Source organism: Portunus trituberculatus, chromosome 24, assembly GCF_017591435.1.
Source record: "Portunus trituberculatus isolate SZX2019 chromosome 24, ASM1759143v1, whole genome shotgun sequence".
Taxonomy (NCBI): Eukaryota; Metazoa; Arthropoda; class Malacostraca; order Decapoda; family Portunidae; genus Portunus; species Portunus trituberculatus.
This window is the reverse complement of record NC_059278.1, coordinates 13,028,730-13,042,384: the sequence shown is the minus strand read 5'-3', so window position 1 is coordinate 13,042,384 and position 13,655 is coordinate 13,028,730. Positions and strand designations below refer to the sequence as shown.

The 13,655-nt window shown below is 38.5% G+C and overlaps 1 protein-coding gene across 5 annotated transcripts; it reads left to right on the top strand.

Moving 5' to 3' along the window:
- The first annotated feature begins 5,112 nt into the window (after positions 1-5,112).
- On the top strand, positions 5,113-13,332 carry LOC123508370 (josephin-2-like). 5 transcript variants are annotated; one of them, XM_045262046.1, is made up of 6 exons: positions 5,131-5,326; positions 7,006-7,145; positions 7,302-7,519; positions 7,731-7,911; positions 8,296-8,604; positions 13,160-13,332. In XM_045262046.1, exons 2-6 carry the CDS (start codon positions 7,032-7,034, stop codon positions 13,166-13,168), a joined length of 831 nt encoding a protein of 276 aa, XP_045117981.1. In that variant the 5' UTR covers positions 5,131-5,326; positions 7,006-7,031; the 3' UTR covers positions 13,169-13,332. The 5 variants fall into 5 exon arrangements, with proteins under 5 accessions (XP_045117979.1, XP_045117982.1, XP_045117983.1 ...); XM_045262044.1 differs by lacking the exon at positions 13,160-13,332 and having other exon boundaries at positions 5,113-5,228; positions 8,296-9,366; XM_045262047.1 differs by lacking the exon at positions 13,160-13,332 and having other exon boundaries at positions 5,126-5,326; positions 8,296-9,366.
- The last annotated feature ends 323 nt before the right edge of the window (positions 13,333-13,655 follow it).

Genomic DNA, 13,655 nt, shown 5'->3' with positions numbered 1-13,655 from the left:
CAAGTAAACAAATACGCAAATGATAAAATACAAAGTAGATACACGGACAGGAAAACGAAATCTACACAAAAACGTTCAATAAAAAATTAACCAACTTTAATCAACAAATAAACAAATGATAAATACATAAATCAAGGCAAGACAACAGGTGGTGGAGGCTGGCAGGGAGTGTGGGAGGAAGGACCTGCCCTGTTACCTGTCCTTATTAGGGGAACACACACCTGGACACACCTCTCCCTCCAGCACACTGCCACTCCCTCCCTATCTCTCCTTCTCTCCTTCCCTCCTTCTGTACAACCTTGTCCCTTCCTCACACACACACACACACACACACACACACACACACACACACTGTACACCACAATACTATTCATGTTAGTCACATCCTTCCTGGTACTGGAGAGAGAGAGAGAGAGAGAGAGAGAGAGAGAGAGAGAGAGAGAGAGAGAGAGAGAGAGAGAGAGAGAGAGAGAGAGAGAGAGAGAGAGAGAGAGAGAGAGAGAGAGAGAGGTAGGTAGGTAGGTAGATGATGCAGTATGTGTGTACACATGCTGTTTTTGCTCACACGTCCTAAGTTGGTAAATAGTTACAAGTGAACAAGTGGGTGTGTACGTATCCTATTTTCCCTTTTCCTTTTTTCTATTTTGTTGTTAATTGACAGTTTCCTCCACCTACATGATCAAATAATTATATGTGTTTTAATATTACAATGACTTATTTACTATCAACTACCATGCATGCCTTTATTATTGCTAAATCTTCAAATATTTTTACATTCCCTTCACAAAGCTACACTGTTCTTGCACTCAATCAGTTACATCCCACACATCATATTTAAAGAATCCACTTCAAGCACAACACTTGGCTAAATCTGGGCACCTTGCACTGGAATGTGGGGACATAAGGAAAGCTGCAACAAGCCAGCTGCCCAACCTAAAATGGTCTCTGTGTAATACAAGGTCTATCATGTATGTAGGTGATATATGAGTTTATTTTTTTCTTAAAGCTTTATACTGTGAGCTCTGTATCATATTAATCCTCTTTTGCAAGTGAGACAGGCAGCTACCACTCATATACACTATCTTTCATCTCTCATCATTCTTTGTGGGCAGCAGGAAGTGTTCCTACAACAGCTGATGTTACGTGGTGGTGTGAAACTGGCAACACCAGCATACTTTTAAAGGTGTGCAAGCTTGGTCAGAACTTGCAGTTACATTTCCTCCCCATCCTCCAGCAAGCCCCAAAAGAGCCTCTGACAAAACTTAATGTAATCCCCTCAAAGGGTTATGTAATATCTTAACCTCAGCTAAGAACCTCCTTACTAGGACAGGGAAGCCCTAATCTCACATAAACACATCCCACAGCTACTACATCAAACATTTCCACCCAAAAAAAATTACATTACTAGAGACACCCTGCACACATGTTACTAGGCATTACAGTACCTACACAACATGGCCAAACACTTAAACCATAAATGTGTACGATGGCTGCACTGACATCAAACATAAGCTCTGAATCTTTTCAATCCACATCACATATCATTCATTACTTTCAACAACCTAACTTAAATATCATCATGATCTTTTAAAAGTAACTAAATCTCCTTTGCAAAACTAATAAATAGTTTCCAGTTATTGCCTCATATAACCAATACATACTCAGGTAAGTCTACAGAATCACATACTGTTTACTCTGGAAGACAAAATATTTCTTCTGTTAAGTGCCATGAGTGTCACACTGGCTCTGTTCCAGTTTACCTACTTCACTACTAGAGACATATACTTCATTACCATTGTAGCTTTCAGTGAAACCAAAGTAATATCAATGCCATTTGCCATAAGAGAACTTTGTTTTAGAACAGGAAATTGAGATGTTAATACCAAATATATGAAAATTAAATATATGATGCTACCAACAAGAAAATATTTCCTTTTTTCCAACCTAAGTGAGATCAGCAATTGTGAAATGATACCTGCAGTCACTTCCTTGTTGATATATAACGATAAACCTTCATGAAACTATTTTCTATAAACTTAGCATCTTCTTAGATGTTATGAGTCTCAGTTCACAATATTTCTCATTATAATATGGCAGACTGAGAATTTTCCTCATATTAATAGAGTTTCAACATCATGAATATTTCCCATCACACAGGCTAGTCTTTTACAGCTTCATGCTCATGATCACCATTATTGTAATATGATGTGGTCTTTTTCAATATCCCTGTCCATCTTTGGAATGTTATGGAAAGAAAATGTTTCAATATCATCATGGAGTAACAATAAAAGAAAAGAACTACATGAAGATAAATTGACCATGAGAAATGTGAAGCTGAGAATTAAATCTGTGGCAAGACACTCAGACTATTTAGTCCAACACCCCAAGAGAATCCCCAAGTCCTGTGAGGATTTGGAAGACCTAGACTGTTGTTACTTAAAAAACTGTTACTGTCAAATTGAGATTATGCAAAATGATATATCACTAAAATCAAACACTTGCAAATGCATCAAGGTTAGATAGAGATTACACCTTTAACCCTCACCAATATACACTATACTACTTAAACTGTGTGTGTGTTTCACTGTTTGATCTGCTGCAATCTCTGACGAAACAGCCAGACGTTACCCTATGGAACAAGCTCAGAGCTCATTATTTCCGATCTTCAGATAGGCCTGAGACCAGGCACACACCAGGACAACAAGGTCACAACTCCTCGATTTACATCCTGTACCTACTCACTGCTAGGTGAACAGGGGCTACAAGTGAAAGGAGACACACCCAAATGTATGTGTGTGTGTGTGTGTTTACCTGATAATCTTTTACATGAATGAGTCAAGCTTGTAATGTTCAGTGTTTTAATAAATACCAAATTATAACATTCAACTTAAAAATCTATGTAGGCTTTACTATTTGCACAGACCACTCTGTCTAATGTGTTCATTGATATATAATTCTATTTGGAAAACTCTCCAATCAGTGAGGCCAATAATCAATCAGCTGGCCTCATCCTCCCCACACACAAAGCAGGGCTGGCACAAAGTAAACAGTGATTTGGTGCTCACCTTCCCTCACACACACACACACACACACACACACACACACACACACACACACACACACACATGGCACTTGCAGAATATTGTGAAGAAAGACAAGTGAAAACCGCCCACACCCACACACCACACAAACCACCTGCTAGAACACTCCTAAGGAATTCAACAAAGAAACCAGTTATCTATCACACTCGCCTTACAAATATTGCACCAGTGACTAAAAAATAATACAAACATGCGTAAACACGACCACATTCCCCTTAAAACCTGACGCTCAAAAGCACTTCATCACCCACTCAAACCATGACATCATTATTACAAAGAATCACGAAGAAATGCCACTGACAATTTTTGGGGATCTATTTTCATGCACACCCAAGCTATTTCCTACCCCCTTTCCTTTCCCCTCCCCATCCACCCCTGTCAACCCTAAACAAGCCGTGATATGGGCAGTCGTTCATTATTTATTTAGCTTTCTCTACAGCATTGCAGCACAGGTAGTGGGACGCTCCCCTCTCCCTACTCCTCGCACATTATGAGTCACCCGTCCCTGCCCACCCCACGTGTCCCTTCGAGGTATTAAGACACAATTACTTAGGTCTAATACGTAACGTAGAGAAGCAATGGCGTCCCTTACTTACCCTGAAGGTGTCGTAGTGGTCCATCTCCAGATCCAGGTCCGCCCTTCCACTCGGCCCTTCCTGGACATGGTAACTTCCCCGCCGCGAGGATGCCATTACAGACTCACACACAAAAAAAGCACACACACACGCACACGCACACACACGTCTTTTCAGTAAGGCGAAGGGCGCGACATGTGCTCGGCTGGCTGACAAGAAGGGACTACCCCCGTCAACTCGTCCCCCTCCTACTCCCTTCCTCTCTCTCCTTCTTCGCGTCTATTTTAGCTCTTTAAGTCCCCCTATGCCAGCCGCCACTCTCCAGCATGGCGTCACTCATCACACCGCAGCCGCCAAGCACTCAGGCCGTGCATCGCGCCGCCAACACACATCAGGTCACGTCAAACACGGCAGAGGGTCAGTTTCAAGTCCTCGGTCACCTGCGCCGCCGCCGCCACACAACAGGGAGTGGGGACTGACAGATGGCCGACCCGCTTTTTTAATTTTCTTCGGCCTATACGCGCCTTTTCTTCATCTTCATACATTCTTCTTTACCTGTATTTGTTTGTAGAATATTTTTGTTTATGTTAGATATATAGTGTTAGGTTGTAATGGCTTGTATTGACTGGTCGTCTATATGATCATTTTAGTTTTTTCTTCCTTTTCTCGGTCTATATGTACCCTTTTTTCATAATTTCTGTTCACACTTAGTTGTATTTATGTATTGGATATTTATGGATGTGTTGGATGTATAAAATAGTGGGTTATGATAACATGTATTGACAAATCGCCCATATAAAATGTTGGACACCAGATTTGAAATATTTCCATAGGGTAAGACTAATTTGGTGTTTCCGGAGTGTAATGTATATTTTTACGATGAGTGTCACTGTATGCAACATGTGTTTTTAATGTTGATTCTGTGTACACGTTTTATAGGTAATGCATGGCCTGCCTATGTACATCAAACGTGTTTTGTTGGTAAAAACTTTTCATAGCAAGGCTCAGACTTTTTTTTTCCGAAACTTTTCAATGTAGATATTTCCTTTGAATAACATAATAATCATCAGATAATTCATGCTACACACTTATCATTGTGAATACTTCAATGGAATCTCAAAATTGGGGATCCTCTGCGTGTCCACTGTGAAGATACAGTAACTGGTAAGTGTGACTGGTGAAAGAATATTCAACGTATTCCACGTTTATTGTAGAAGGAACATAAAAATGTATTGCTGTTTAAGAAATAAACTGAATGTAGTTTTCTCATAACCAGTTTGCAAGATATCTATGAAGACTACTGTGTTAAAGTAGCATATACCACAAATATGATTCCTATATATACAAATGTTAATTAATGAATGTTGTATTTTAATAAAACCAGTTTTTATGCATTGTATTGAAATGGGAAAGTAAGTACATATAGAAGAATATAAAATTTATTTTAGGCCAGACGTGATATTTCAGTGATGTGTTTGTTTGTGTAGGAATAGCAACGGACGGGGACCCAGCGGCCACACTCAGCAGACAGAGCGTCCAGCAGGTAGTAGAGGTAACAGCAGCTGCCAGCAGGAGGGCGAGGATGACACCCGTGGATGTCACTAGGGGCATGGAGGCCTGAGTGAGGCTCCCTAATGGTCCTTGTTACTGGTGCGTCACACCCACACCCCTGCAACTTTACCCCTTTCCTTCATCAACCGTTAACATACTTGGGATCAAAGCACTTGTAAGCTTCATGGCATCCTGTTTAGACTGACTTTATTTCTATGGCTATCAATCCTACATATTGTTTCTGGTCAGGCAAGCTGTTGTACATCTTTTAAACCTTATGCAATTGATGAAATGCTTTTGGTTGCATATGTATTGATGTTTGGTATTGTTACCACTTGCTCTGAGCCTTGTATTAACCTGTGAGCCAATCTTCCTGGAGGGCCTGCCGCCACTCAAGCCAACCCAGGCATTGCACAACTCACCTTTCCCACACCATCTGTCACTAATTTCGGTAAATTTTTACAATTACACCAACAGCTCACTTCTGGATGAAATGAATGTTTTCTGATAGATTTTGACCTGTTCCAATTGAATATGTACTTCATTTCCATTGCAAATCCGTGTTTTGTTTTTATTCCCCTCCCCGTCTCTTATGGAAACACAATTTTATGGTAAAGCAAAGCATTTTTTCTGGTATATTTTGACTTGTTTTGAATGAATCTGCACAAACCAAACCTAACCTAACGTAGCCAAGTTGAAGCGACATGCAGCATCACTGATACGTCTTCCTCAGAATAAAATTAACTTTGTCAAACAATTAAAGGGATCTAACCAAAGCAAACTAGCGTAACCTGACTGGCAATGCTAAGAAATAAATATAGCCATTTCTGTTAGTAAAATCTGGTGGTACAATGGATATGATCGAGGCAACACTGCCCGGGCAGTCATCTTCCATAGACTAATTCAAATAGAGTTGCTTCTCTCCATAAACCGCTTTGATGGGTTAGATTTATTCTGTATTATTTTTATTTGTCAGTGGCTGCATGCCCAAACAAAAGAATCAATTATCACCATTAATTTAACACATGTGCAAATAATGTGATAATACGCACACACATAATGGCTTTCTTCAGTACCTGTCAGTCTGTCACATGGGTGGGTGTTGCTCACTCTCCCCAAAACATGGTAAATTCTTAAACATTTTTATCAACTTTATAAACAATTTGCAACGGTTATGTATGGGTTCAAATTAATCAGAACGATGTGCTCTATAAGATGAGAAGGAAAACAAAAGCCATGTTGCTCTTGATGTAAAAGTAAAATAATACCCTAATTTCTTATTGGTTATGCAAGTGACGGCAAAAATTAATAGATTGTGGCATCAGTAAATTAAATTCTATCTATCAAAACATGATTCTGTTCAACGAATGTCACAGGTGAACTAGTGTTGATAAAAGAAAAAATTGGGCAACTGACTTACCCATAGAACCTTTACAAGTATAGTACACCTGAGGAAAGATAGCTAAGGAGGCTAACAGCTGCTGCATGCTAGGTGGAGGGAGGAACCATTAGAGTAGAGATATGGGTGTATTTTATTTTTGCAGTTTATAATGAATCAAGTAAGTTTTGGTTATGGACATCAAATATTCTGTAAAGTAAGATAAAATTGTATTAGAATTTTTTCATGGTTAAGACATCATTCTTAATTCAGGCCCACCATCCCATAGCATACAGTACAACAGAAATTAATTTATTAGACAAGATCAGTTTGTCTGGAATTATGAGTAACACCACCTTGGGTAATGATGTGTATGTTCGTGTGTGTGTATGTACTGCAGGGTGGCAACAATAATGGTGGAGGCTCATGAAGGGGTGGTGGTGGTGGTGGCCATGTGGTTCCAGACTCACTCGTCTCCATAGAGTTGATCATTGCCAGGTGGGGGTCGCCATGACTCCAGATATCTACCACGAGAAGCAGGTGAGAGAGAGAGAGAGAGGTGAAAATGAATAGCAGACAAATTGAAAATACTGAAAAGATGTCTTGCATTCACTAGTAATGATGCTCAATAACATGGTGCATATGGATGCCTTTTTATTTTGTTACCATTCTGATTTTCATATTCTTTTTTCTTAGATCAAGGAACTGTGTGCCCTACATTCCCTGAACAATCTTTTCCAAGATGGTGCTGCCTTTGCCAAGAGTGAGTTGGACAACATATGCTATGCTCTCTCTCCAGACAATTGGTTCAACCCTCACAAATCCCTCTTAGGAACAGGCAACTATGATATCAATGTCATCATGGCAGCTCTGGTCTCCAAAGGATGTGGAGTTGTCTGGTTTGACAAGAGAAAGTAAGTCAAAAAGAAATTGTTTATGAAAATAGAAACAAGAATCATGAACTTTTCAAATTTATCTTATATTGATATTATGAAAGATTGGCCAGTTTCATGTTACTACCAAAATTGCTTGAGTGTATCTTTTCTTGATAATTGAATCATTGGTAATTTTTTTTTTCTTTTTTTTTTTCATGTTAAAAAGTATAAAATCTATCTTTTCTTTCAGAGATCCAAGGGTGCTGATGCCGGAGAAGGCAGTAGGGTTTATCCTCAACGTTCCTTCACAGTACCGGCTAGGCCCTGTACAGCTACCTCTGCGCAGGAAACATTGGATTGCCATCCGTAGCATACGGGGGATTTATTACAACCTAGACTCTAAGCTTGATACTCCAGAAATAATAGGGAAGGTTAGCTTGTCTAGATATTACATTACTAGGTGTATAGTTTCCAGAAACTTCACTCCAGTTATCAAATATATAAAACTTGTCTTTGTAAATGTATCATGATTTCTTTAATTCAGTAAAGTGTTATTAGATAGCAAATTATAAGATACCTACAGTGTTATCTATTAGTATGTTGTTGCATGATCTCATTTGTTTTATTCTATTTCTTAAGCTAAGTAAACTGGAACTCCCTTTTGTTTCATACTGAGAAGTAGTAGGCTTATATGTTATAATGTGGTTCAGTGGAGCAAGAAGCCCCCCTTAAACTGATTATAATACCAAATTGACAAAAATAATTTTTATGAAATTGAGCATGCCCATGTCTTAGTCTTAATATTTCCCTTATAGGAGCAGGAGTTAATCAACTACCTGCGTGAGGAGCTGAAGCACAAAGACAAGGAATTGTTTGTGGTGGTAACGGAAGAGGTGGAACGGCTGCGAGCGTGGTGCTCCTCTCAGCCTCTCCACCCAGCAGCAGCTGCAGGCAGTACAAACAGTGTTGAGGGCAAGGAGTTCCTGGCAACCAAGACAAGTACAAATTGTTTAGTCAATGGGAAAGAGTTGCAGTGTGGGGAGGCATTCAACCCTCCTGGTCTGTCTTTCATAGATCAAGAGCCAGCAGGACCTGATAGCTGGTCAGTGGGGGAGGCCATGAAGGCAAGTCAGGAAACACTATAGGTTTACTGTGTGGCTAGATGACGGTGATACTAAAAACTGGCATTGTGCATAATGCAGTGTCTTCACTAATGTTACGGAGTTTGGTACAAAATAATAATTTATTTACGGCACTTCATTAATTTTGAAGTGCAGGAAAAAGGTGTTAGATGTTTTCACAGGTTACTCAATGGTTACTCAACTTTCAAATTTTACAAGGTAGTGTTTAGATTCAGTATAAGTAAGTTATATGAAGAACATGATACACAACAGTAAACACAGGCATAATGAGAATACACCATTAAGTGGTGTAGGTGACTCCAGCCTGTGGTGTATCTCACTGCCATAGCCTAGCCTGCAGTACTAATATAAGGTTCTTTTTTTTTTTTTCTTTTACCATGCATTGTATTTCAGAAGTTTAAATAAATGTTTGCTTGGAAACTTTTCTATCATATTTGCATTTCACACAATGAACAAAACCAAGCAAATGCAGAGACCTCATCCATTCAATTGTCAATAGTAATAGCAATTGAAATCAAGTAAAGTTTTGTGTTTGAACTTTCTAACAATAATGAATTTCACAGAAACAGATGTCAGAAAAATGGATAGTACTCTACTCTTACATGTTAAATGTATATATTCCTAGTTCATCTTATACATTCCTATTAGTTGTTATATCTTTATATTTGATGGTTGTTACTATGACAAGAATGGTAATTCATTCAAAGTGGTAATTGACAGTTACTGCACTACACACTGCTCAAACAGGACAAAATTAAACTTAGTAAAGTATCCAAACTATTTAACATTGTATTTTAAGAACACACACACACACACACACACACACGAGTCTCGGCGTGGTGAGGCAAATGGATAAGCCTCTTAATGTGTAGCCCCTGTTCACCTAGCAGTAAATAGTTACGGGATGTAACTCGAGGGGTTGTGGCCTCGCTTTCCCGGTGTGTGGAGTGTGTTGTGGTCTCAGTCCTACCCGAAGATCGGTTTATGAGCTCTGAGCTCGCTCCGTAATGGGGAAGACTGGCTGGGTGACCAGCAGGCGACCGAGGTGAATTACACACACACACACACACACACACACACACACACAGCTAACACCTAAGACTAAATCACTATCTCTTACCCTGCACCATGTGGGGAGATCATGTGGGTGGGAAGAGGACAGATCCTCATGACTACTGTAAAGGTTAGTTATGAACACAAGAAACAATCCACACTGACCAGGAAGCAGGGCTGGCTTACTGTGATGCACCATGATAGATCCAACTTTCCTCCCCACGTTTGATCTGATCTGCTGATTTAATCAGCTTTCATGCAAATATTTAAAAAATTTCTACACATGCACACTGTTCTCACATTCATGGCTTGACTGATTTTGATATTTTCATTTCAGAATCTGTATATTGATTTTTCTTTTGTAGTTTTTACCATAATTTTTACAATACATTGACTCAGTTCCTGTAGACACATGTATGGATATATTCAATGATATACCTCACACATACTCGCCATCTATCTTGTAATTTTTTCCCCGAAAACACGTCGCTCTATTTTTCACATGCAAGATCTGTTACTCCCACAATGAAGCTTCAGTGCCACTGGTTTACCTATCAACTTCCTATAACTTTAGATCACATCATTCTGTTGCATGTTGTCATATATATATATATATATATATATATATATATATATATATATATATATATATATATATATATATATATATATATTTACCATATTCTCCATCCTTGTCCTTTACATACTTAGCTCTCACCTTCCTGGGTGGTCACAATTGTCATAACACTGATCTCTGCCTGTAATTTCCTTGCCTCAATCTCCACACTACTTGTACTATAATGGATTCAACCTTGCTTGGTACTCAGGGTGTTGGCTGTACCTGTCCTACATTGTGTTACATTTATTTCTCTCTTCTCTTCATACTGTTATCCTTTACCTTAATTATTGCTAACTTATAAGTTGTTAGACATATGGATGCATGCTTTTTTGATGGCTTTTGATTTGATGAAATGACAACACTATCTTCCTGTACACATGGCAATATATATGGACCATGTGGCATTGCTGTCCCAAGTTAGGTCATGTCACTCCCGGGATGAGGTGGCCACAGTGTGGACGGGTGCAGCCAGTACTCTGAATTATCAAGTTAGTTTAGATCCACAATAACTTAAATATGTACTAGCAGTATAGCTATTTAGGCCTTATGGTAGAATAACCACAGAAATTTCAGAGCAACCATCAAATATATTGAATTCTGATTAGGATTTGTTACTTATTGTTTGCTTGATTAGGATTGAGTCTTTTATTACTGTATTTTTTTCGCTTATTGTATCTTTGTGTCCTGATGGCTTCATCCCCCATGAGGATTACTTTAGCACAAGGACTTCCATAATTCCCTAACAAACAGCTCTTCTTCTGCCTCTGCCAAGGTGTTGCAGTACACACTTGGTCAACAGATGCATGACTAGTTCTTTATATTGGTCTTTACTAAACTGCTTTGTCATTCAGTATAAAGCTTATTGTTCACATTTTTTAAACATTATTTTATTTACTTATAATAAAGATTATGTGACAATATTTTCCTTAATTTTCCATTTGAACACTTTTGCCATACACATGGCAGTGGTTCTTAAACTTTCTTGGCTGACCCAGAATCCTGTCTAGATTAACTATGGAAGCTCATATACCCTCATAAACATTTATTTAAAATTCAAATTTTATTTAAAAAGGCAAGAACAAAAGTACAGTAAGCCCCCACACTTGGCGAATTAATTAGTGGCGAAACTACCACCAAATGCAAATTTCGCCAAACACGAGTTCTTTATACCATATAAATTGCCTAAAAAATGCCTCAATCAGTCTTTGGTCATTGCCAAAGTCCCTCTTTTGATCCCTATAATACCATCTTTTGTGCCGAAACAAAATCTTTTGCCTTCACATATTAGAACACATGTACAAAACAGACTGATAAACAAGCATTGTGATGCTTTTCTCGTCTGTACTCCCCTTTTTCCACCCGTTTCCCTCACCCACTTTTGTCCTTGCCGCCACCACCAGTGTCCTTACCCCCACCGGTACCACCTGTTGTGCTGGTAGAGGCCATGTTGGCGGTAAATTGCCAGAATTCGTTCCCACGCTAGCAGAACAGAGATAGCACAAACAAAATGGCTGAAGGGGACTCTCACACTGCATTCTGATAGGTTTAGAAAGAGGTCTGACATAACAGGGGAGCCATGTGGTTCACCGTGCGGCCACCAGGGGACCGCCAAGTTTGAATTAAAATAGACACTCAGTGGTCCATGGCCACCCTACCGCCAAAAGTGAATTTCTCCAGTGTGGGGGCTTACTGTAGACATTTTTCACCACAGATTAATTGCCTGTCTATGATTTGCTTAGCCATAGGATACTGTCTTCCTAGCATTGCACCCTGTTTGAACATGTCCATAGCAACCAAAGTCAGCCCATACTCGTGTGTGTTGGGTATCTCGTCTCCAGTGTAAAACAGCCTTTAGATGTTAAAGATGAAGTATTTTATACACAGGATTAACATTTTGAATATGTGTACAGTATTAAGTAAAAGAATTGTGTGCATACCCTTGGCTACCATACTTGGGTCATGACCCAGGGGTTAAGAACCACTGATGTATGCCTTTGATTACTTGATCAGCAAATTTATTTTTCACAACAGCTCACTTTTGTCAGTTGAACACAAGCACATAAACATAAAAGAGAACATACCAAGTAAAATGTCTTGATCTGGTTTGGCATTCCACACTATTAAGTCTTGTGCATCTGGCATAGCACCATGTGTTGATGTATCTAAATTGAGTTTTACTGTTTTAATATTTGCAAAAAAAATTACTTGATCCAAAATTACATTCCTGCACATCTCCATCCACTCTACTCTTTATGCCTTATATTCACAAACACTTTGAAGACATTCCCAGTCATTATACGCACAAAACCATATAAAACTTTTTACCTGTTATTACCTTTGGTACACTACAAGAGTTGAGCTCCATATCCTGTTTCTTAAATATATTTACATTGATTCACTATTGTATATGTCCACATCCTTTAATGTGGAACTGTAACCACTCATGAATTTCATAAGTGCCTCAGCTACACAGTAAGGCTGATATAAGTGTGTACTCCTTCAGGCATCACTGACTGCTCAACGTTTTTCAAACAATTTTAAACTTCCTGGTACTGTAGTGTAAACTCACAGAGTATAGATACACTCAACTCTCAAATGCAGTATATAGAGACTTAACTCTCAAATCATTACATTGCAACTAGAGGTTTCCACCTATTACTGGACGACGTCTTTGTCATCATAGACAAATACAGTACTGAAATTGGAATAAAACTTAATTATTATTTATATAATAATTATTTGTAAATCTTGAAACTTATTATTTCTAATAGGCAAGTTTTATTATTTATCATAATTTTCTTTTCCTAGTGATATTTAAAAAGATGAAAAACAGCATCCAAGTAAGTGATTTTTTTTTTTTTTCAGACTGGTTGAAAAGCAATGATATTTTATGGAATCCTATTGCTAGAATGGAAAAACCTGAAAAAATATAGCAGTTATATTATCATGCTCTAGCAGTAAGAAGTCTCATATAGAAACTAATGAATTTACTATTGTACAGTCCTGAAAGACTATTCAAATTATACAGTATATTTGCACCCTGTGTTTTATTTGACTAGATAACATTCCATTAACATTTAATAGGCCAGCCTTTTTTGTGAAGAAAGATATAAAAATACCATCAATAAATACACACACTCATTCAAGCCCACAGATGGTCCGTAACATCTTGGCCCCCACACTTATTTCCTTGACAGTGTATGTGTTTTCTATCAAGTTGATTATACTTGTTCCTGCTGCTGTCACTACTTGCATGTATGTGGAAAGCCACTTGTCAAAATAGGTGGAAGCAAAGGTGATAAAAAAGTACTATAAGCAAACAGCACAGAAAAGCCTTGGAATCATTGTGCATCACAACAGA

Coding starts and splice junctions, on each gene's coding strand:
- LOC123508370 (XM_045262044.1), top strand. CDS start 7,032: ATGAAGGGGTGGTGGTGGTGGTGGCCATGTGGTTCCAGACTCACTCGT. Junction 7,146..7,301: donor ATATCTACCACGAGAAGCAG/GTGAGAGAGAGA, acceptor CTTTTTTCTTAG/ATCAAGGAACTGTGTGCCCT. Junction 7,520..7,730: donor GTCTGGTTTGACAAGAGAAA/GTAAGTCAAAAA, acceptor CTTTTCTTTCAG/AGATCCAAGGGTGCTGATGC.